The following is a 24,716-nucleotide window of genomic DNA, read 5'->3' as shown; positions in this document are numbered from 1 at the left end:
CTTCAACAGGAACTAGTGATTGGTTTCAGTTAGATATTTTCCTTTCCAGTTAACTCATTTCAGATTTGAGTTGGTTTGTTTGTTTTGCTTTTGTAATGTAAAAAATATCAGACAGATGTTTGGATGTTGGATTGCTCTTTCAACTACCTCTTGCACTGGTATTCAGCTACAGTGACAGCTACAAAATAGAAAGTGCTTCATTGCTTGCTACAGCAGTATAACATTGTAAGAGTCTGTATCAGGCAGTTAGGGGCTGTGGAGTTTAAATCCTCAGAACTCTTGTAGAAAACTGGGCATCTAACAGGTCACTGCTTAACTAGTTGCAATAGTAGGAGTCAACTTGAGCAAGATACAATTGCCTCATATATTGCTCTAGCCTTTCTCAATCCCACTAGAAAAGTCAACTAAGCTTTTCTACAAGGCATCTCTGTTTCTCAGAACAGCAGTGGCTGTAAATGGCTAGTAAAAATAACATTCATGTCTGATGTTCTTCTAGAGGTAAGATGAAGTCTGTCAGGCCCAGATCATAAGTCTGTGTTGGACATGCAACAAGATGCCAGCTGATCTATGTCATTAGCTACAGAAATTAACTAATCAGAACTAAATTTATGTAACTGCATACTGGAGAGGCCCATCAATATCTAAGGAATGTCTGTTCACCTGTGCATCCACAGAAATCCTTCATTTGTGTTGTTTGCTTCTATACTTAATTTCTTCTGTCCTGCCTCATTCAAGATTTAATGGATTGAAATATGTATTGAGTGTTCCCTAATAGACTTAAGTAAGGTTAGAAGGGACAATAAAGTCTTCCTGTTTCAGCTCATCCATTTAGTAACCCCACCAAAGGATCTCTTTCAAATATTTATCCGATTTCCTTTCTGAACCACACAAGCTTCTTGCCAAAGTATGTTGTGGAGAAATTCTATGGCTCCACTATTGGTTGAACATGCAACCATAGCACCATATTTTCTTTTGAATGTGACTTCCACCAGTTTAATTCCCCCTGGTTCTTGTTCATCTCTTCAGTCAATTCTTTTCCAAACTGAAGCATCTCAGCTTACTTGATCATTTCTTGAAAGAAAGCTACTCCAGACCTCTGACCATCCTCACTACCCCTCTGAGCTCTACTGCAGTTCCACTATATTTGAGATAAGGGGACCAAAACTGCACAGTGTTCAAAGGTCTGGGATCTAAAATACAGTGCCATGATGCTCCTTGTTTTGTTCTCTGTTCTTACCTAATAATTGCTAACAATTTATATGTTTTGTTTGTTGCCAAGCACTGAATTGATGCTTCCACAAACTTTACCATAATCACAGGATTCATTCCTCCATGGTAATGGTCAGTTCAGAACCCACCTTTTTTTTTTAATTTGAAGCTACATTTGGGGGTTGTTTTTGCATATGGTATTTACCTTACACAGTTTAAATTCTTCAGTCAGAACTCAGCATTACTGAGTCCTGAATGACTTTGGATTATCAAACTTGCCTCACTGCTCACCCTTTAATGTTTAAGTAGCTATGTTAAGCAGCATGTACCTTGCTGAACTCAACTGACAATCCACCTCCATTGACAGAGCTGGCTATTTACATCAGAACATCTGTTTACCCATCCTTCTCTGAGTAACTTCTGCATACCAAAGCCTGGCCCCTAATTCTATGGCCTATAGGCTTCTTTAAACAGACTTCATGGACTTAGATTCCCAAAACATTTTTGGCTGGTAGACTAAATCACTCATCTATATGTTTGCTAATCCCTTCAAAGAGCTTGAAGACATTTGAAAAGCAGGACTTCCCTTTGCAGAACCAATGGTGTCTCTGCCCAGGTAGACACTAATTCTGCCTTTTATTATAGTTACTACTGATTTGCCCAGTAAACCTGACAGTTGGTTAACAGACCTGCAATTTCCCAGATCCCTCACAGAATCTTCTTTATAGGCTGGCATCACATTTATCACCCTCTGCTCCTCAGGAACCAAGCAAGGGAAGTGAGTGGGATACATGTTGCTAATACTAATCCAGATATTTCAGCCCCGAGTTATAAGAATTCTTGGGAAAATGTTATACACATAGTGACTTGTTAGTACTTAGTCTATTTGTACCATAGACTCTGTTATAGTTGCTTCAAGTTTAGACAGATCTTCTGCTGAGTGTTTCAACTGGTATGTTTCATACACAGTATTTTAATCCTGTAAGTGTGTGTGTATACACACACATGCTGCTTTGCAAGGAGGAAGACTTTCTATCCCCATGTTAAAGTCACAGGAACATTAAGAAACCTCTCAGTCAGTGGCACATCTGAGAAGAGTCCAGGTACCTTCCTTCACAGCTATCCATTAGAACAGCTTCCCCAGCTGGAAAATATATTCAGAAGCTTTGATAAGAGTGTAAAACGTACAGTGAGCTATAAAACAGTCTTATATAGAAAAGATTTTGCAACAGTGTCATCTGTGCTTCCTATAGTAACTTTAACATACATTACATAGAAGTATTAAACAGCCTAACCAGAGTCCAAGCTTTTTGCAAGCTAAGCAAGCACATTTTCTAACTATTAATGACATTTTTATAACATTCTTATTCATTGTTCTTCTCAGGAAAGGGCCATAGACCTTCAAAAAAGGGATTCAGAAAGTCATTTGACTCATCTTACACACTACTTGCAACACATTTTGTGCGTACAAAAGTACATTCTAAAACCCAAAAGGAAGAGATAAATAATAAATAGCTTACGAAGTAAAACTATATTGTGTCACCTGAATAAGGTACAGAAGACAGACACACAAATTCTAACTTACTAGCTTAATAGGCTCTTAAACAGCTCGTTTCTATCCACTCTATTCTCAGTAGTAAGATATGTAATTTTAAGTTAAATTCCTTGCATCCAACAGATCCTTAAAATGGTTTTTCTTCTTTAGTATTCACATCTGCAGAATCCTGGGCAAACAACTCACTAATTGAATTTGACATTCTAAATCACAATCAGCTTTATTCTGTACTTTTTTCAAACCCAAAAGAAAAGTTAAAAGTTAATGCTGATAAACCAAAAAGCTGACCTTTGACTTCTGAAGAAAACTGAGCCAGGTGTCGGGTTACGAAGAGTCGCAGTTGCTGATTCAGGTCACAGGACAGAATGTTAATGTTCCAGGAACGAATTCCTGCCCAACAAAAACAAAAACAAAAACCAAAAAAAACCAGTGAGCTGTTATTACATTACTTCAGAAACAGAAGTGGAGATAAAGAAGTTAACAGGACATACATGGACCAGTGATGCTCTTCCAGAAGAGCATCCTTAGGACGGAGAAAGTCTTCAGAAGCAGAGGGCCGTAAGATGCTTACCTTCCATAAAACATTTATCCCTGAAGTACATGCAGTGAGCAAGTCTTCATTCAGCTTGGGCTTCATGCAAGTGAAACTAACAAGCTACAAGGGATTGAGGCTCAATAAATTACACTACTGCCTAACCAAGCAAATACATTATGTTAGTTTTACATCTTCTGCATTATTGAGCATTGGTCACCAGTAGAGATGGTCTACTGGGTGGTTAAACTACTAAACAGCTCAGAGACACCAGCTTCTCTGCTCTTATAGCCTGTGCACCCTCCAAGTCACAAAAGTGCCCCCCCCAACTCACTCTGCCTAATTACTCCTTCAAAGCCCCTGATCCCACTGAGACCCTCTGAATTTGCTCTTTAATCTATATAATCTTTGTAAGCTAATCGCCTTCATATCACAGCAGGAAGCAGCATCTGCTCCCAGAGCAAGTGGCACCATGCCATGCTGGGGAAGTCACCTTCAGACCTCAGTGTGAGCAGTTGTACATTCTGGATGACACCAAACACTACAGATCACAGACCTTCACATCCCAGTAAGGAGCAGCGTCTCCTAGATGGTGTGATACTACACTTTGGCACCATGAACAAAACCAGGATATCAGCATGAATCACTACTCCAGCCTCTTGTGCTGCTGCCTACTGAAGTACAGATGTTGAAGGCCAATGCCACAGACTTCTAATAGTTAACTGAAACAAGAATTTCAGCCCCAGCATTTGTTCATGGGATTCTCACTGACAGTTCTTCCACCATCTTCTGGACATATGTCCTCTCTTGCATAAAATATAAAGTTTTATTGTATCTGATATCTGCCTTCTTTCAAGTGAAGCATGTTGATTTTTCATGGAGATTATCATTCCCAGTTACTGCAGTTCTAGTTCTCCAGCACAGTAACTCCACATTGTGCAACAGCTTCTGCTGGCCACTGGTGGGAAACAGGATCTTCTAGTATACAAGCTCCAGCTTTCTACACATAACCAAGATAGAGTTAGTAATCATTGCATCACACAGTTCAGTGGTCTCAAGGCCTGTAGAATCTACAGCAGCTCAAGAAAACTTTGTTCTTAGTTTCTTTTTCTGGTGACAGCTGACACAGTAGAGGAATATAGCTTATTTATTACCTGACAGTCTGCACTGCCGAGTACACAAAAACCCCTCAGTAAATCCTCTGAATGTCAGGGGGGGAAAAACAAAAGCAAAAAAAAACCCCCAAAAAACCCCCAACCACCAAAACACCACCAACCAACTTACCACCATCTTCAGTGTCACAGAACATCTATTCCTCTCAGTTTGGCATGGTATAGGAACAAATGAAACATGTAATGAAAGACAGGGAGCAAGAATTTGAACAAAATGTTTCATATGCTATACTCTTGGAAAGCATGACTGTTTAAACAAATGTCCAATGTAAGTGCATCTTAATGCAGTACTGATGAGCATTCTGACCTGGACAGGAACAAGGTGGCACTCTGCAGGGCAAATCCTGCTGACTCTAGCTGCTGTGTCACTGTCATGGTGTCCTACTGCAGCAATAAATGCTATTTGAGGTACTGCTACATCCTCCAGGATGCACAAAGAATAGATCCTCTTTCAGAGCAAGGAAAGGGAAGAGTGAAATTATCGTCTCACTCATCATCCTACTTGTAACAATTTATTCAACATTTTTTCCCCTCTTTCCTTATGCCCATGTGAACTTTTTTATTTCCTGCTGAGGTAATTGGCTTATAAGATTTGGCATTTCCAACTAATACCAGACCTAGTCTTCCAGATATTGTTTCAAAACTGGACAAAAGTCACATAGGAAAAGAAAAATAAGACCAATATTTATCAGCATTTTAGAATAAGTGTTGTTCAAGCATCCCACAGATACACAATGCCACTGCCTAAGAAGCACTACACATGAAAACAAGCAGGTTCCCGTAATGTCCTATATTCACTATTCCATTCTCCTGAACCAACATATAGAAAGAAGTCTGGGAATGCACACTTCTTGGATCAGCCAGAGCAAGAGATTTATTCACTGAAAAAAATCTCTTTGTGGTGTTTTTTTTTGTTTGTTTGTTTGGGGTTTTTTTTGCGCAGACAGGGCACCACAGCCAACAGAACAAAGACACAAAATAAACCCTATTTTTTTCATCCTTTAGAAAACCCTATCTAGATGTATAATATGTAACACTTAGGACCAACTTTGCTTGCCAACTTTATTTGCCAATTTTATTAATGTGATTGTTATCAGTGCTACAAGCCCCCTACCATACTTGCCAAGTTGCAGAAATGCTTTTCTGAAGGGCAGAGGGATTTTGTTATTTACACTGCTTTGTTTCTGAGGAAATCAAATCTTCTGCTAAGCAGCCTATTCTACACTCACACAAACCTCATGTGGACCCTCTCCAGCAAGCTATCTCTTAAGAAATGGGAATCATCATGTGTGTACCTCTTCCACATTTCTGGAACTCCCTGAATCAAGAGTTTAGCTGTCTCTATAATATGCTGTCTGTGGACAGATCTCAAGACCCTGCTGTAATTTTAACTATTCTTACTTCTTATATCCATCTTCCAATTTGCAGATCTTGGTCTATTTCAAGAAGAGGTCATTCTCCCATTTCACAGTGGGGAAAACTCCTCTATGACTTGCTGGAGGTCCTACTCCATGTCAGTGACAGAGGCAAGTCTGAAATCCAGGTTCCTAGCTCCCTCAGCAGTTCACTTCTACTGTTAGAAGCTTACCAATACTGCTTAAATGGCTCTCATGCAAAGAAGTGTCTGCACCTGGCAGAATTTCAGCAGGTTTCTGGTTAGACAAAACTAACTGCAGAACTTAATTCTGCTGTGGCAATTACAATTTGTGTTGCAAAATTGGCATTTACTTTTTCTCTCCAGTGGGAATTCCAAGGTTATTGGCATATGACCACAGACTCAAAGAGCAAAATCCATTAGTTTACAGACTGATCTGTCACTATTTCAAAGATTCAGAGAATGGATAAAGATGCAGGTTGGCACACCAGTTCAGTGAAGTGCCAAGCAAAGATGATCATCCTGTTGTGCAGAAAGCAGTAGTCCCTTTGAAGAGCGGCTTTCAGAGGCCAAATTATCATAATCTGACCTACCCCTACTGAATAAAGCCATCCCTTCAAAAAGGGAATGAAACACTGCTCTCAAAGCTGCTGGTAGGTGGCCTGCCAGCAGCGATGGATGGAAAAGACGCCGAAATGGAGAAATTGGACAAGATTTGACATTTTTACACCCACGCCCTCTCTTAAATTGCACTGTCCATCTGTTCCTCAGTACTGTTGACGCTTGAGAGGAAAACAGTCACAGTAGTATCTCTGAATAACACAGTTTGGCCAATAGTTACAACTGTTATCACTAGCATCTTTTAAACCAATGTGTCTTGAAAACGAGGGGGGGGGGAAAGAAGTGCATGCAAAGTCAAAAGGCTGTTTTCTCAGAGGCGTACTAAACTGCTTATTAGAACAGGGATTCCCTTAATGTCCTGATGTAGCTGACAATCTCTCCTTTCTCTTTTTTGTAGGAGCCATCAGAAACTGCCACAAAGCAAGAACTACCATCTCGCCACCTCCTTCCCCTGCGCTTTTAAACAACACTGCATGTAATATACAAAGACTAATTCAATGCCAAGGCCTCTGGGCACTACTACAATATGGATAACAAAGGAACAAAATGTTATGGCAGTCCTGTCTCGCTCTGTGTCATTCCTGAAGCAGTTCACTGTTGTGGCTTATCCTCCCTCAGCCTCTGTGGTCCACACAGTTGCTCCTTAGATAGGGAGAGGCCATAGCACAACAGGCCCCTGTTTGCAGCTGTCCCCTCGCACTGCAGTAAACAGGCAAGCAAGACAAATCCTCCAACTAATAAGACAGCAGTTTGGGGTAAAATGGAAATAAGATGTAATCCACTAACGAGAAAGAAACGTGGGGAAACGAGAACCGCAAAATGTCTTCAAGCTTTAAGACGCTGAAAGCCAGCGTTAGCTGCATTTCACTAATGCAAAGAAAGGAATGCTCAGGGGGAGAAAAAAGAAACAGCAATGTACGGCCTGAAGGCCCGCGAGCATGCCCGCCTGCGGGAGCAGAGCCAGACCGGCTCGTTATTGATGCCGTCGGTGACTGGGCTCGTCCTCGCTGGAACTGAAGCTCCGGTCACCTCGAAGACCGGCGGCGGGCTGCGCCACCGGGGCGCGAGCCACGCCCGAGCCCAGCGGGGCCTCTCCCCCAGCCCCAGCCCGCCCCAGACCCGCGGCCCCGGGACGCGCTCGCAAGCGGCCTCCATCCCCTCCGCCCCCGCCTGCCGCCGAGCGGCCCCGGCAGAGCACCGGCCCTCCCCTCCGCCGCCGCCCGGCCCGCCGGGCCCGCACCGCCGTCCCTCCGGGAGGCGGAGGGCGAAGCCCCGCGGCGGTGCCGCAGGGCGGGGCGGGCACCGGCAGCTCCGCCTCGGGCCGGGCGGCGGCGGGGACGACGCGGCAGGCGCGGGCGGGCTCGCAGCTCCGCGGCACCCGGCGGCGAGGACCGCCCCCACCGACGCCCTGGGGTCTCCCGCCGCGGCCCCGCTCCTCACCGCGCTCCAGGGCGCCGCGCAGCGCCCCCCGCTCCGGCTCCGTCCCGATCTCCCCGATCACGACGAGCAGCGCGTGCCTCCGCGGCTCCCGGCGGCGCCGCCCGCCCGGCAGCCAGGGCGCTGCCGTCTCCATAGCGACCGGCCCGGCCGTGGTCTCCATGGCAACCCCGGCGGCCGCCGCTGCAGCGCGCGGTGACTGGCGCGCGGCTCTTAAAGAGCCCTGAGCCCCTCCCCGATTGGCCGAGCTGGCACGTGGTCCTGCGCTACTGCGGAGAGAGGGGGGCGTGGCCCCCGGGCGCCACCGCCTTCCAGTCCCTCCGCGCGCCGCGGGGCCGGCTCTCGGGCTCCCTCCCGGCCTCGGAGGCTGCGCCGCCGCCGGGCCCGCGGCCCCTCGGCTGCGCAGGGCCCGGGCGGAGCCGGCAGAGCCTCGGCTCCGAGAGGCCCCGGTTCTCTCCCTGCTCGGGCGGTCCCCGGGGGGGGCTGCGCTGGCCTGCCGCGCCCGGCCTGCCGGCCCCAAGCCTGCCCCAAGCCGGCCCGTCCGCAGGCGCGCAGCACGGCACCCTCCCTGACGGGACGGCGGCCGCCGGTGAGCTCCCGCCGGCCCTGGGGGAGCGGGGCTCTCCGTCCCCGGCTGGGCACGGCCGCGCTCCCTTCTTCTGGCGCTGCGGGAAGAGCGGTACAGCTGCCAAGCGCAGGTGCTGAAAGCCGGGCACTGGGCTCACGGCCTCCGAAACAATAAATAATTCGGGGGGGAGTTCAGTTTACCTTCGTGATCTGAGTGTGAGGGAGTTACTTAAATACAGAAATCCACGGAGATTTTTAGATGCCCGGTGCTGAGCTGTTGCAATATCCACGATAATGGAAGTCGGTAGCGCTGAAAGATGCCTAGGCTGGGCGTCATTGTTTACATTCGTTCCTTCTTTCTTCTCCGTCACTTGGTAGTAAGCAGAACAGTTAGATCCTCATCTCTTTCCTGGTGGTTCGTCTTCCTGTTCAGTTAAAGACAGGTGTAATCGTCTCCAATGGCAAGTGATGGGATTTCCTGGATTCCAGAAACATGAGATACGAGAAAAATCTCTCTGAACTTTGCTAGCTGCCAGTGTAAAACTGTTGTGAGCTGTCAACTGCTGTGTAGACAGACAGCTGTGTAGACAGGAGCTCTTAAGGTCCTGGGTGACCAGAAAGGGCCTTAATTCAGGGCACAAGTCCATATCACTAATAGTCAGTTCTAGCTAGCCACATCTTCAAAGCACTTCAATGCAGTACGTGGAAAAGCTGAGTAAACTCAAAGTATGAGACTTCTGCATGCTGAACAAGGGAGAACCGCCAGAAAGTAGTTTCAGATAGAAAAATCCATGTCTTTTCTGGCAAAGAAAGGGGGGTCCATCCTGTGCTGATGCAGCTGGGTGGAAAAGCAACCCAGCTAGAGTGAAGTCAGCAATAACCTGCAGTGTTTCGTAAAACAGTGTCAGGTTCTGCCCCCTGCAGTCTGCAAGATTTCCATAGAGATGAGCTGCAGTTTAGGAAGCTTGATGGGTAGATAAACCAGTGTCCTGCCCTGTTTTGTTCCTTAGTACCCACCAAGCCTGCAGTGAGAACACAGATGAAACCTCAGAAGGTTCGGATGGTCGGCATTTTGGCAAGCATATGTGAATCTATAGTGTCATAAGACTCCGACAGAAGATAATCAGGAAAAAAGCCAACTACAGAAAGGGGGGGAAAATCCAGAATAATTATCTCTGCAGGCTACAACTGATGTTACTAGCTTACAGAGTTTTCTCAGATTGAGACCTTTAATCAAAAGGTGCTCTAGCTCTCAACAGATAAGCTAGGAGATGATGCACTAGGTCTTTTTCACATAAAATTGTGGTGACACCACTGGCTATGATCTTTATGAAATAAATCTCGTCAACAGAGAGAATTAGTGCATCAAAAGGGTTTAATTTATTTCTGTGTGTTTAACCTGCATAGCAGCATTAATCTAGTTTGTCTCAAGGGATTGCACTGAAGCAGGTAAATATGTGAATAAAGCAATAAACATGCAAACAAACACCAGTGTACAATAAATTCTATCATGAAAGTAGGATTGTAGATCATGGAGGGAAAACATGATGACAAAACATGAAGGTGAAAGATTTTCAGGTATTTTCATACCAGCTGATAGAAGTGCCTTCTATTTTCAGGTGATTTAGTCTTAATACTTGCTGCTTATTTTTGAGATGGTAGCTTTCCAGAGCTGCAGCTTTTCACTGCAGTGCAGAGACACTCCTCCAGCTGGCTTTCTGCCAAAGAGAAAAGAAACAGGAGACACGCAAACCAGAGAGAAAGCTTAAAAAGAATATCCAAGCATGGTTCTGTACCATAGAGACTAGAACCTCTAGGGAAGACTGTTTACAATTAAGAGATGGGTTTTTATAATGTGATCCATTTGCATTCTTCTACTGTACCTCCAAATGATAGAAAAATGATGTTTCTGTTGGTTTCTGATGTGAATCAGAGCTGTCTGTGGTCATGGTAGAATTGGAGTGATTTGAGTCCTAGTGCGTGTGCACTGCATAAGGCAGTGAAATGAGGGATTTCCAGCCTATAAGTTCCTCCTTTTCCTTGTAAATTCACACTCTGGATGCATATAATAGATCTGTATAGCAATTATGGTGTAAGTTTCTGTTTTCATGCACTGCATCAGTAGCTGGCACACCCATGAAATATCAAAAGCTGACTGGGCTGATTACAGATATTAAATGTCGTGACAAACATCACAGAATGAGAGGTGGCAAAAGCAAAGGAAAGGATTACCTCTGAACAGTGAAGGACGATGAATCACAGGTAAATGACCGTTATAAAAATGGATTTAGAAAGTAGGCTCAAAATAGCATAAAAAGGATCTTCATAACGTCATGGGAAGAACAATCTACACAGTTTCTCAGTCCTTTAGCCTGGAGTGATGGCTTCCTGTCCTGCCCAGCTAAATATGTCCAGATAAATAAAAATACTTCTGGGAACCAGAGATCTACGGCAGTATCTGAATGAGGATAATGCCTTTAACAGAGGTAAAATGTAATGTCATTTTGGTTGTGACATTTCTAAGAAGCAGGGAAAAATAGGTGACTGCCTAAAGGGACTTTTTTCTGTGTTCAGGCCTTGATCTCTCCTGTGGTGAACACAGCTATCCTTATGTGGAGCAGAAGAACCCAATGTTGATAATGCTTCTTCCATGTAGAGATGGAGCTATGTGGCCATTTATACTGTCACTTCCAGGATGTAAGACACAAAAAGAGAAACAGAGGGCTAAGCCTTTCAGTTTGATCAAACCACAGGCATTTTTTCTTCTATTTAACCTCATGGGTGATTTATCAGAGCAGTACTCCTATTCCTCCCACTTTCATCTTACAGAAGGTGTTGCAAAATACTGAATGTCTCCTGTGCAATTTGGAACAACTGCAGCTCTGATCAAGAGTAGAATCTAAGTGCCTATGAAATTATCATGTATATTCATTGTGGCATTTTCAGCAATCCAGAGCTTTGGAATTAAAATAGATGTTTATCAGACCAAGAAAGGTACTCATTCGTATTGATGCAGCAATCCCTCATTGAAGCCAAGGTGATTTATAATCGATTAAATATTAAATACAAAGTGGCCAGAATTCTTACCTCTTTGTTTCATCTTTCCCTATAACTAAAAACAGTTGAAATAATGTAGCTGAAACATTCAGGCAAAGCCCAAGCATAAAAAATGAGCACAAATGGAATATTACTAAGATTTTTTGCAGACTGAACTGTACAGGTTGCCAGCAGCCTCACTGAACAGTGCAAAGAAACTATAATACTACACTTCCCACCATAACTGTGTGTGTATATGTCTTCCACAACTTCCCTTGCTCAGTAAAGCCATGCAGTGATTTTAAGATTTCTCCAGAAGAAGGTGCAGAGAAACTATGTGATCCTGGCTTAGAGTGAAATAGCTAAATTGAGTTATTACATGTGCATTTTGTGTTACTTAGTATGTTAGGAGTATTCAAAGGAAGTGATATGCAAGTCAGTAAGTAAAATGTATGCTTAAGAAGGATGTTAATTTGCTGTGGCAATCTTAGCCACTTTTGAAGGCTGGTTTTGCCATAAAAGAAAGTAAGGTCAAGGGACCTGCACAGGAGATCCAGTTCTTAGGAGTAAAATGGCAAGACGGGCGTCGTCACATCCCTATGGATGTGATCAACAAAAGGATTTGGATTATTTTCTTCCCTTTCTCAAAAACTTCTTCTGCTGTGTTGCCCCATACAATGATGTCATCAATGTATTGCAGGTGTTCTGGAGCTTCACCTTTTTCCAGTGCAGCCTGGATCAGTCCATGGCAAATAGTGGGGCTGTGTTTCCACCCCTGGGGCAGTCGATTCCAGGTGTACTGGACACCCCTCCAAGTGAAAGCAAACTGTGGCCTGCACTCTGCTGCCAAAGGAATGGAGAAAAATGCATTAGCAATGTCAATTGTGGCATACCACTTAGCTGCCTTTGATTCCAGTTCATATTGAAGCTCTAACATATCTGGCACAGCAGCGCTCAGCGGTGGCGTGACTTCATTCAGCCCACGATAATCTACTGTTAGTCTCCATTCCCCATTAGATTTCTGCACGGGCCATATGGGACTATTAAAAGGTGAGTGAGTCTTGCTGATCACTCCTTGGCTCTCCAATTGGCAAATCAACTTATGGATGGGGATCAGGGAGTCTCGGTTGGTGCGATATTGCCGCCGGTGCACTGTCGTGGTAGCAATTGGCACGTGTTGTTCTTCAACCTTCAGCAACCCCACAACCGAAGGGTCTTGAGAGAGACCAGGCAGGGTAGACAGCTGTTCAATCTCCTCCGTCTCCAATGCAGCTATACCAAAGGTCTACCGGTACCCTTTTGGGTCTTTGAAATACCCCCTCCTGAGATAATCTATACCAAGGATGCATGGGGCCTCTGGGCCAGTTGTAATGGGGTGTTTATGCCACTCATTCCTGGTTAGACTCATTTCAGCTTCCAATACGGTTAGCTCTTGGGATCCCCTATAGTAAGGCTCGCATGGTTAAATATCTGTCCTTTCTTTTGTTGCATTCGTATGCGGAACATTTCTTTGTGGTCAGTCTTTCACAAATTAAGAATATAGATGCATTGCATTAATGGTAAGAGCCTTTACCCAAAGGCTACAGGAGAGCAATAAATTGCATTGTCATTCATGGTTGATGCTGGTCCCACTGTATACCTTTCAGTGTTCTACTACTCCTGGAGCACACAGTCTCTGAACACTGGTTAAGTAATCAAACAAATGACAAATCTTGTATGGTTGCACTGAAATTCAACAGCAATGAAAGACTAAGTAAACCAACTTTAAAATGAATATAGAAATATCTGACTAAAAGTTTGACAAAGAGGTGTACGTAGATATTAGAAATAGGGTTTGAGAACACAGTAAGTACAAAAATGCTCTTTCACTTACCCTCTGGGACTGATTTAGAGGCTTGTCTGTCCTGCAGGATTTGGCATCACTGTGACCTAAGGAAGCAGTCCTCAGGTCTGCTGTTTAAGCAGTTTGTGATATCAGAAGTACATCAAGAGAAACCGAGACCTCCACTTTCATGTCTCAAAAGGTAACACAAGCAAGTTCATTGTTTAAATGTATCTATCCCACAGCACAGCTCACAGTAATGTCTCTAAATCCTGCAGTCATGTCTTCATCTGTACACTATTATTTAAAACTGTCTTAACTTTCCCTTAACATTTGATTGAAACATACTGTCAGCTGTCCATATGTTACTCTTGGGTCAGCTTAGTGGAGCTTTAGGAAGTGTTTTCTCAGTATCCAGAATTTATCCTTTTCAGAGAAATGCACACCGATGTCGGCAGGGCACCTCTAGGGGCCACTAGGTAATTGTTCGTACACTACTGTATTCTGAGAACAATTTAACGTTACTGGGTCTGTGAATGAGAGATGGACAATGCCCGCATGGTCCAGGTGGATACTGGGTAAATCCCTAAGCCTTCTGAAGTCCAATAAAAACATACTGTATATGTGGCGTCCTTATCTTTGTCAGATAGAGATCTAATGGCTATAGAACCTGTCTGAATTTCCTTGTTATCATGCCAACAAAAAATGAAGTGAGGTACCTGATAAATAAATGTAATGTGCTTGTAAGGTTTAAAAAGTCTTCAAAAACTATTATACCTGTTTTTTTGCTTTCCTTTTCTAAATTCTGCTACTGATTCCCTTTCTTGGCCTGGCTGTCTCTCATGCTTTCTTCAAAACAGGAATTACAACCTTTGCAGATACCCATTCATTCTCTTTTCACTCCATCCATGTTAAAGCTAATGGTCAAAGTTCCGGTTAGTTTGTGCCTGCTAGAAATTATTCCAGTAACTTCATCAGAGCATTACTTCTTAAACTAGCAAGATAAAACAAGTATTTATTTTGAAACAGAGAGACTGTTGAGATTAGGTTGAAAGGGATACAGAAATAATACAGACAATTTTCCAAAGGTATTTCTGCTTCAGGGAAAAGTGTTCTTACCAGGCTGAGTTACAGTGTCTCCTCAACAGTACAAAGCAAAAACTTAATGAAGACTGGGCAGTTTTAGTAAGATGTAGCAGGCTGCAGAAATGGCTTTTCACTCCCCAAAGCTTTGTGACTTCACTTTGGACTTTTTATCCTAAGTACAAGTGATATGCTTTCGCTGTTTTTTTTCACTTTGGGTTATACCTCTTGTGTGATAAGAATATGGGTAAAAATATTACCATTATGGAAGAAAAGGAGAATGCTCTACAGCAAGAACTGAATGACCTTGAGGACTGCAAAAATGAAAACAGGATGAAATTTAATATTGCAGAGAGTAAGGTTATGTATTTGGTGGCTGAGAATAAGAATTTCTGTTACCAGTTAGGCACTAATCACCTGAAAGTGATTGAGGAGGTTGAAGCCCTAGGTATTTTAGTTGCTCAAAAGCCAACTGACTTTACAGCATGATGGAACCATGAAAAAGCCACAGTTTGTCAGTTCCAGGATGAATCAGATGAAGTATTTCCACCGGAGATCAGTGTGATGGGTTAACCCTGGCTGGACGCCAGGTGCCCACCAGAGCTGTTCTATCACTCCCCCTCCTTCTCAACTGGACAGGGGAGAGAAAATATAACAAAGAGCTTGTGGGTCGAGATAAGGATAGGAGAGATCACTCACCAATTACCGTCACGGGCAAAACAGACTCAGTTTGGGGAAAAATTAACTTGATTTATTACAAATCAACCGGAGTAGGGTAATGAGAAATAAAACCAAATCTCAGAACACCTTCCCTCCACCCCTCCCTTCTTCCCGGGCACAACTTCACTCCCGGATTCTCTACCACCCCCCCAGCGGCACAGGGGGACGGGGATGGGGTTTACGGTCAGTTCATCACACGTTATTTTCTGCCGCTTCATCCTCCTCAGGGGGAGGACTCATCACACTCTTCCCCTGCTCCAGCGTGGGGTCCCACCCACGGGAGACAGTCCTCCACGAACTTCTCCAACGTGGGTCCTTCCCACGGGCTGCAGTTCTTCACGAACTGCTCCAGCATGGGTCCTTTCCACGGTGTGCAGTCCTTCAGGCACAGACTGCTCCAGCGTGAGCCCCCCACGGGGTCACAAGTCCTGCCAGAAAACCTGCTCCGTGGGCTCCTCTCTCCACAGATCCGCAGGTCCTGCCAGGAGCCTGCTCCAGCGCGGGGTTCCCACGGGGTCACAGCCTCCTTCGGGAACCCACCTGCTCCGGCGTGGGGTCCTCCACGGGCTGCAGGTGGATATCTGCTCCACCGTGGACCTCCATGGACTGCAGGGGGACAGCCTGCCTCACCATGGTCTTCACCACGGGCTGCAGGGGAATCTCTGCTCCGGCGCCTGGAGCATCTCCTCCCCCTCCTTCTTCACTGACCTTGGTGTCCGCAGGGTTGTTTCTCTTACATGTTCTCACTCCTCTCTCCGGCTGCCGAATACCACCGTCCCAACTTTTTTTCCTTCTTAAAAATGTTATCACAGAGGCGTTACCACTATCGCTGATTGGCTCGGCCTTGGCCGGCGGCGGGTCTGTCTTAGAGCCGGCTGGTATGGGCTCTCTCGAACACAGGGGAAGCTTCCAGCAGCTTCTTACAGAAGCCACCCCTGTAACCCCACCCGCTACCAAAACCTTGCCACACAAAACCAATACAATCAGAAAGTGCTAATGTCAGCAGGCAGTGCTCATCTCATCTAGAATACTGCGTACAGTTCTGGTCACACACGTTGAAGGAATTCAGACCTGAAGAGTGTAGAGAAGGGCCGCTAAGGTGAGAGAGGAGAAAGTAAGGTGCAAAGTACTAAGAAAGGTGCTAAGGAGAAACTGTTTTACAGAGTAGAGTAAAGGGACCGAATAGTTCATCTCACCAAAATAAAGACTAGATTATAAAGACTATAGATTGCACCTATAAATATATCAGGAAAAATAGCAAGGACAAAAAAAGAACAATGTATGCTGAAGGAGAGTGATGGCATGAGAACAAACATATAAACCAGCCATGAGCAAAAGTAGGCAAGAAATGAGAATCATGGAATAACCTGACTTGGAAGGGACCCACAAGGATCATCGAGTCCCACTCTTGACTCCACACAGGGCAAATTAAAAGTTAAACCATGTATCTAAGAGCATTGTCCAAACGCTTCTTGAACACAGGCAGGCTTGGGGCCATGACCACTTCCCTAGGGAGCTTGTTCCAGTGCTTCACCACCCTCTCAGTGCAGAACTTTTTCCTAATATCCAGGCTGAACTTCTCCAGATGGAGCTTTAAGCCATTCCCTCACATCCTGTCACCAGACACCAGAGAGATCAGCACCTCCCTCTCCCCTCCCCATCATGAGGAAGTTGTAGACAATGAGGTCACCCCTCAGTCTCCTAAGCTGAACAAACTGAGTATCCTGAGACACTCCTCATAAGTCATGCCCTCTAATCCTTTCGCCATCTTTGTTGCCCTCCTTTGGACACATTCTAATGTTTTTATACCCTCCTTAGATTCTGGAGCCCAAATCTGTACACAGTACTCAAGGTGAGACTGCACCAATGCTGAGCATAGTGGAACAACCACTTCTTTCAGTCAGCTACACTGTGCCTAATGCACCCCAGGACACAGTTGGCCCTTTGGGCCATCAGGGCATGTTGTTGACTCATATTGAGCTTACCATCAACCAAAACCCCCAGATCCCTTTCTGCAGGGCTGCATTCCAGCCTCTTGTCCCACAGTCTATACATACATCCAGGATTACACCATCCCAGATGCAGAATCCAGCATTTGCCCTTAAATTTCATACAGTTGGTGATTGCCCAGCACTCAATTCTATCCAGATCTCTATGTAAGGCCTCTCTACCCTCAAGGGAATCAACGGTTCCTCCTAATTTAGTATTGTCAGCAAACTTGGTGTGCACTCAGGTCCTGTGTCCAAATCATTGATAAAAACATCTGAGAGAACTGGCCCTAAAATTGAGCCCTGGGGAACACCACTAGTGACTGGCCACCAGCCAGATCATAGAATCATAGAATCGTAGAATGGTTTGGGTTGGAAGGGACCTTAAAGATCACCTAGTTCCAACTCCCTTGCCATGGGCAGGGACACCTTCCACTAGATCAGGTTGCTTAAAGCCCCATCCAACGCGGCCTTGAACACTTCCAGGGATGGGGCATCCACAGCCTCTCTGGGCAACCTGTTCCAGTGCCTCACCACCCTCACAGTAAAGAATTTCTTCCTAATATCTAATCTAAATCTACCCTATTTCAGTTTAAAACCGTTAACCCTTGTACCTAGCACTAACACTCCCTGATAATCAGTCCCTCCCCATCTTTCCTGTAGGCCCCCTTTAGGTCCTGGAAGTCTGCTATAAGGTCTCCCCGGAGACTTCTCTTCTCCATGCTAAACAACCCCAATTCTCTCAGCCTGTTTTCACAGGGCAGATGCTCCAGCCCCCTCATCTTCTTCGTGGCCCTCCTCTGGACCCACTCAAGCAGGTCCATGTCTTTCTTATGCTGGGGGCCTCAGAGCTGAACATAGTACTCGAGGTGGGTCTAGCTTTATGCTGGACATTTTGTCCAGAAGGATACTGTGAGAGACAGTATCAAAAGCTTTGCTAAAATAAAAACCTCAAACATATCCACTGCATTCCCTGCATCCACTAGGCAGGTAACCTTGTCATAAAAGGATATTAAGTTAGTAAGGCATGCCTTTCCCTTCATGACCCCATGTTGGCTTTGGCCAATGACTGCATTGTCTTTCAAGTGATTTTCAGTAACTCCCAGAATAATCTTCTCCATAATTTTACCAGGCACCAAAGTGAGACTGACAGGCCTGTAACTACCAGTGTCTTCTTTCTTGCCCTTCTTGCAAATTGGAATAACATTTCCTAGCTTCCAGTCGACTGGGACCTCTTCAGATTCCCAAGACCATTGATAACTGAGAAAGGTCTTGTAATAACATGGGCAAACTCATTCAGTATCCTGGGATGAATCACATCAGGCCCCATAGACTTAAGTGCATTCAGTTGCAGCAGCAAGTCCCATACAAGTTCCAGGTCAACTGGGAACTTATCACTCCCCCAGTGACAGTTCTCCAACCCAGTGCTCAGGGCATCCCAGGGCCCATCATTGCTGTTAAAGACAGAGGTGAAGAAGGCATTAAATGTCTCTGCTTTATCTTCATCTCTATTTGTGAGGTGAGCAACCTCATCAAGTAATGGACCAATGTTTTCTTTGTCTTCCTTTCGCTGTTAGCATACTTTAAAAAGCCTTTTTTGTTATCCACCACAGTACTGACCAGCTTCAACTGCAATTGAGCTTTGGCCCTACAAATTTTCTCCCTACAGTGGCAAACAGCATCTCTGTAGTCTTCCTGGGTAGCCTGACCTTGCTTCCAAAGTCCATGAGCTTTTTCTTTCTAAGTGTGCTGGTTTTACATGTCAAACTGGGAAAAAATTAATTTTGAGGGTTAATCCTTACCCTTTGTGTCCTTTTTGCTCACCTAATGAAACTATGCTAGGGGATAGTCTTCTCTGACACCATAATATCCACTGCTCTTTAAGCCAATAATTCAACAGTTTACTAATGTCTCCTGAAGCAAACATCTTTAGAAAAGGATGTCAGTAACTTACAAGTCACATGCCCAAATTCAATTATCCTAAAGAAACTAGCCTTCGAAGACACAACTGAACTAGCAAAGTGCTTAAATACATGTTTACAGTGCAGCAGCTCTAAAATGTTTTAAGAGTTTTTGGTTTACATTAGCCATCTTTTTTCTGGAGTTACACACTAGAACAAGAGTTCCCAATCTTTTCGCAGCCAAACCTCATCTAAGAAAGTGGTATTTATTTAAAAACAGAGAGCTGTAAAGGAATACAAACACGTTACAGTGTCACAAATGAACCATCACTTGGTGAATGAGATTACTATGTTAAAAACGAAAGCCAAGCTAATCATTCTCAATGAACATGTTGGTACCAGCTCTGTGACACGGTCCTGGAGGAAGGCAAGAACTGTAACAGCTCACGGGAACCCCACAGCAACACATTGTGGAGACGGTATCAAGGCCTTTGGTCATACGCCAGGCAATGACGGAGGACGCTGCTGTGCCTCAGGGTGCCCTCCAGAGCCTTGGAGGAGAGCACAAGGTCCATACAGGTACTGACGTGGGCCACGCCTGTGAGCGTGTCCACCGCTTAGTCCCGCTTGGGCTCTGACAGCTCTGGCAGCCTCGTGAGAGAAATGCAGTTCGGCCCGCCCTTCTCTTGCCGCCCAGCAGGGAACGCAGATGCAGAGCAGAGTGCCCTGTCGGGGCGGCCGCACTGCTGGGGCTCGTGGGCGAGGGACGCTGCCCGCCACGGGTCGGGGTGCGGGCCGGGCCCCCGGCCCTCGGGAGCGTGGGGGGGGGGGGAGGCCTCCCTCCCCGCGGGATCCGGGGCCAGCCGGGCCTCCGCCCGCCGGCCTGCCCCCCGGCTCCCGCTCCGCCTCGGAGCCGCCGCGGATGCCCTCTCCGCCGCTGTCCCGCGGCCCCCGGCCCGGGCGCGGCAGACCCGGAGCCCCAGGGGCGGTGCGGACGGCGGGCGGGGTCCGGCCCGTTGCCGCCCGCCTGATGTCAGCGGGGCGGGCCCGGCCGGGCGCGGTGGTGCGGCTCGGGCGCCTGTGCCTCCGCCCGAAGCGGCGGTGCCGGCCCTGCTCGCCGGCTGAGACCAGGTAAAGCGGGCCGGGCCGGGGCGGCGCCGTCGCCTCCCCCCGCCCGCGGCCGCTTCGCCCGTTGTGCTCCGCCCGGCGGAGACCGACCCGGGAAGCGGCCGGGGCAGCTCCGTCTGGCCCGCAGGGCGCGCGGCGCCGGCGGGAGCCGCGGGGCACCTCCCGCGGCGGGCCTCCCCCCGCGGCGGGGCCCTGGGGACGCTGGGGCGCCGCGGGGCCCGGCCAGCCCCTCGGCCCGGCCTCGTCGCTGCGGGCCGCGGGCGCCGCGCGGGTCCCGTCCGGGCAGCTCCGGCGGCGGGTCGGCCGGCGGCGGGGCGGGGCGGGGCGGGGGGGGGGGGTGGTGGTGTGTGGCGCGGCGGCCTGGCCGCCTCACCGGCGGGGCGGAGCGGGTCTACGGCCGCGCGTCGCGGGGCAGGAGCACGGCCCGGTCACGGCGCGGGCGCGACGCGCTGTGCTCGGGGCGGCCCGGCGAGGCAGGCCGCAGGCGGCCGGGCGGGCTGCCGGGGGCGGCCGAGGTATTCGAACGCGTCCTGCCGCCGTGAGGACGGATGCGGGCTCTCTGGCTCGCCGCGAGCAGGAGAGCTTGGGAGGCGCGGGCGCGGGCGGCTGCGTTGCGCTGCCGCTGCCCCGGGTCAGCTGCGGGCCCACGCAGGGACAGCTCTCGCGTGCCGTTGTGCGAAGCACGTGGCTCCTGGTGACCTTCAGTCGGTAGCCTGCCAGGCGTTCTTACTGGCCGCTGGACTCGTGGGCGCCGAGAATGGTGAATACTATGCAGTATTTATTCCCAAATGAGTAGAGCAGAGGATAATGCACGCAGAAATTGGCCAGGTAGTTGCTAGATGTGTCTCCCGTGTAAATAATAACACTTGTAATACTACAGTACAATCCTTAAACATAGATTTTCAAAGACAAGTAGCATCCTTGCTCCTTTAGTGAGTTTAGCTACCTTGTTAGGTATCTTGGTTTAGGCATCTCATTCCCCCTTGAAATCAGGATCTGGAATTTGGTGCTTTTCATATGAGTACTATCCTGTTTCGAAGATGGGGCCTGGGGCTGCACTGGGACACAGAGAAATGGATTCACAGTGGAAGAAATGAGAATGAGTACTAGGAATCCTGTTTCTCAGTTTCCCATCCTAATTAGTAGACTATGTTGGAAAGGAGTATTCAGAACAAAATAAACTATAGCTTCAACTGTCCATTGCAAATTCTGTAAGATACAACAAATTCAGAAAAAATACTCCAAATGTGAAAAATCAGACAACCTCCATATCTTCGTTCATTGCAAGTCTGGTGCTGGACATATTTTCTTTGAAGGGAAAGGAAACAAAGATTAATTTTGCTCTTTTATCCTCTTAGATAAAGGTGGCCACACCCTATTTGTAATTTATGGCGAGACTCAGAAAAAAAGGCAGTCTGCAAACTGAGGGGGTATATTTAGATCAAAAATTTGTATATTATAAAGAAAGCAGGCTGCTTTTTTCGTAGCATAAAAAAAGATGGAAAAAAATGAGATGACAAATTTAACACAAAAAATGTGCAGTCAGCTTTAAAATTCACACGCAGATTTGGCATTTACTAATTTGACTGCCTGGACTGAGCTCTCAATTTTGTCCTACCCAGGTTCATGCAGAAGTAGTGAATTGCAGAAAAATGAGACTGGAAGGGAATCCTGGAGATCATCTAGTCCAACTTCCTGTTTCAGACCAAGATCAACTATACCTGTTTATTACTACTTAAAAAAAAAAAAAAAAAGTCTTAATGTTAGAGATTGCATAATCTTCAGAGCTTCATTAGCCTTACTTTTAAAATATTTTTGCTGATTTCTGTTTTGTCTTACTTTAATTTAAACCTATTTGCAGTTCATGTAAATGAATTTGCAGTTGTCCTCTAAACTGTGAATATGGAAAACACATTATTTACCATCAACTTTTTTCTGTTTGAAGACTGTTACGATAGCCAATTTCTTTGCTACCTTCTCGCCAGACGTAGCACTTAGCTTAGGCCTTGCCAATGTAGAATGCAAGAATTATTTCACACATCTAACATATATGCATACCATACATAAGTATAATGCTTGCTGTTTGCACTTTTTTCTGTGGCAGCAGCATGACACTGACTCAGGATTAGTTTGTCAGGCACTGTGACCCCTGATTGCTTTATTTTACAGTAATGCCGTATAGCCTAGCAGCCCCATCCTGAGTTTGTGCAGTCAATTCTTTCTTTTTGTAGAATATTGTTCTTACCTGCATTGCAGCTTGTCCATTTTTCAGACCATTTTTCAAAATTTTTCTTCTACTATTTACAGTCCCTCTCAGTTTCAGATTGCTTGTGGTTTTGTGGTGGGTTAACCCTGGCTGGATGCCAGGTGCCCACCAAAACCATTCTATCACTCCCCCTACCTCAGCTGGACAGGGGAGAGAAAATATAACAAAGGGCTCATGGGTCGAGATAAGGACAGGGAGAGATCACTCAACCAATTACTGTCATGGGCAAAACAGACTCAACCTGGGGAAAATTAACTCAATTTATTGCCAATCAATCAGAGTAGGGTAATGAGAAATAAACCCAAATCTCAGAGCACCTTCCTTCCACCCCTCCCTTCTTCCTGGGCACAGCTTCACTCCCGGATTCTCTACCTACCCCCCCCCCCCCCCAGCAGCGGCACAGGGGGGACAGGGAATGGGGGTTACAGTCAGTTCATCACACGTTGTCTCTGCTGCTTCATCCTCCTCAGGGGGAGGACTCATCACACTCTTCCCCTGCTCTGGCGTGGGGTCCCTCCCACGGGAGACAATTCTCCACAACCTTCTCCAGCGTGGGTTCTTCTGATGGGCTGCAGTTTTTCAGGAACTGCTCCAGCATGGGTCTCTTCCATAGCGTGCAGTCCTTCAGAAGCACACTGCTCCAGCGTGGGTCCCCCATGGGGTCACAAGTCCTGCCAGAAAACCTGCTCTGTGGGCTCCTCTCTCCACAGATCTGCAGGTCCTGCCAGGAGCCTGCTCCAGTGTGGGCTTCCCATGGGGTCACAGCCTCCTTTGGGCACCCACCTGCTCCAGCGTGGGGTCCTCCCCGGGCTGCAGGTGGATATCTGCTCCACCGTGGACCTCCATGGGCTGCAGGGGGACAGCCTGCCTCACCATGGTCTTCCCCACGGGCTGCAGGGGAATCTCTGCTCCAGTGCCTGGAGTACCTCCTCCCCCTCCTTCACTGACCTTGGTGTCTGCAGGGTTGTTTCTTACATGTTCTCACCCCTCTCTCTGGCTGCCGTTTCTGTGCCTGCTGCAACTTTTTTTCCCTTCTTAAATACGTTATCACAGAGGCACTACCACTATCGCTGATGGGCTCGGCCTTGGCTGGCAGCGGGTCATCTTGGAGCCGGCTGGTATTGGCTCTGTCGGACACAGGGGAAGCTTCCAGCAGCTTCTCACTGAAGCCACCCCTGTAACCCCCCCGCTACCAAAACCTTGCCACAGAAACCCAGTACAGGGTTTAATAAGTGTACTCCTTATTTTGTGACCAAGGTGATTAAAGAAAACAGTGAACAGAATAGGAATAGCACATTGATGTTTGGACCCTTACTCAAACATACTTGTTTTGACATAGAATCGATGATGATTACTTTCTGGGGATGGATATTCAACAGGTTTTTTACTTTTCTTACTGAAATTTCATCGCAGCTATGCTTCCCTTGTTTGCTTATGAGAACCGCATACAGATACTGCTAAAAGTCTTCCTAAAGTTGTTACTCTGCCACTTTTCTTCTGTCCATAAGGCCTGTTGCTCTGACAAGAAATCAGATTAATGTTACGTGCCTTGTCTTTACAGATCTATGTTGGCTGCTAACTTTTCTCCTTGTTATCTTCTAGATAGAAACTGCTAATTTGTCTGATGATTTGTTAACAAAGTTTCAAGGATTTGAAGGGAATTTTGAGAAAGAGTGACTGGCACATTTGCCACTTCCAGTCTTCAGATACCTCATTATCCTCCGCGAGTTTTGAAAGGTAACTGTTAACACTTGTAAGACAACATTTTTGGGGAAGAAGTCTAGACTTAACAGTTTTTAAAACATCTGGCTTCGATAAGCACTTTTTAACCTGTTTCAGCCTTTTTTCAAGGCTGAAATCTTGCCCTGTGTCATTATTGTTTAACTGAGCTAGCTGCCGTTTTCTGTTAACCTTTTTAGAGAAGATCAGTAAATGCTTCTGCCTTCTTGACATCAGCGTGACACTTCTTGACCCAGTAGTGGTCCCTCAGAAGAGCAGACCAACAATTCTTAGGGTTGTTGTTTTCCTACTAGTATGTCTATAGATCATTTTCTTGTTGCCCTTGATATCTCTGGCCTTTTAAATTTTTGTCCTTGTATGCTTCTGCCATTCTTTTATACTGATCCTTTAAGAAAGCTGATATAGTTCCAATTTCCTTGTTTCCTTTCCTCTGTTTTCTTGTTATACCTGAGTCAAATCACCTTATCCTATTACATTTCTCATCCTTTCTTTGCATTAACATAGTTTGCACTTGTGCCTTCAGTAAAGAAACTGCCATCTCTTTGTAATTCTTTTGTGCCACAA

General features: G+C 46.4%; 2 protein-coding genes across 2 annotated transcripts in view; one reads left to right on the top strand and one right to left on the bottom strand.

Moving 5' to 3' along the window:
* The window catches only part of MAP1A (microtubule associated protein 1A), a 72,638-nt gene extending 64,539 nt beyond the window's left edge, over positions 1–8,099 (bottom strand). The window contains exons 1-2 of the mRNA XM_052808971.1: positions 7,905–8,099; positions 3,053–3,154 (exon numbers count right to left, since the gene is read on the bottom strand). Coding sequence (XP_052664931.1) covers positions 3,053–3,154; positions 7,905–8,064 — 262 coding nt within the window. The 5' untranslated portion in view covers positions 8,065–8,099. The remainder of the gene's footprint in view (positions 1–3,052; positions 3,155–7,904) is intronic.
* Positions 8,100–19,669: 11,570 nt separating this feature from the next.
* Positions 19,670–22,058, top strand: LOC128151450 (cuticle collagen 2C-like). Its single transcript, XM_052808920.1, has 2 exons — positions 19,670–20,149; positions 21,769–22,058. The coding sequence occupies exons 1-2, from the start codon at positions 19,728–19,730 to the stop codon at positions 21,782–21,784; spliced, it is 438 nt and encodes a 145-aa protein (XP_052664880.1). The 5' UTR covers positions 19,670–19,727; the 3' UTR covers positions 21,785–22,058.
* The last annotated feature ends 2,658 nt before the right edge of the window (positions 22,059–24,716 follow it).

Source organism: Harpia harpyja, chromosome 14 (assembly GCF_026419915.1).
Source record: "Harpia harpyja isolate bHarHar1 chromosome 14, bHarHar1 primary haplotype, whole genome shotgun sequence".
NCBI classification, from domain to species: Eukaryota; Metazoa; Chordata; class Aves; order Accipitriformes; family Accipitridae; genus Harpia; species Harpia harpyja.
Note: the sequence above shows the minus strand (reverse complement) of the source record. Positions and strands in the feature narration are given on the sequence as shown.

Excerpts from the sequence above, each read along its gene's own strand:
- LOC128151450 (XM_052808920.1), top strand. The coding sequence starts at position 19,728 with ATGCAGAGCAGAGTGCCCTGTCGGGGCGGCCGCACTGCTGGGGCTCGT.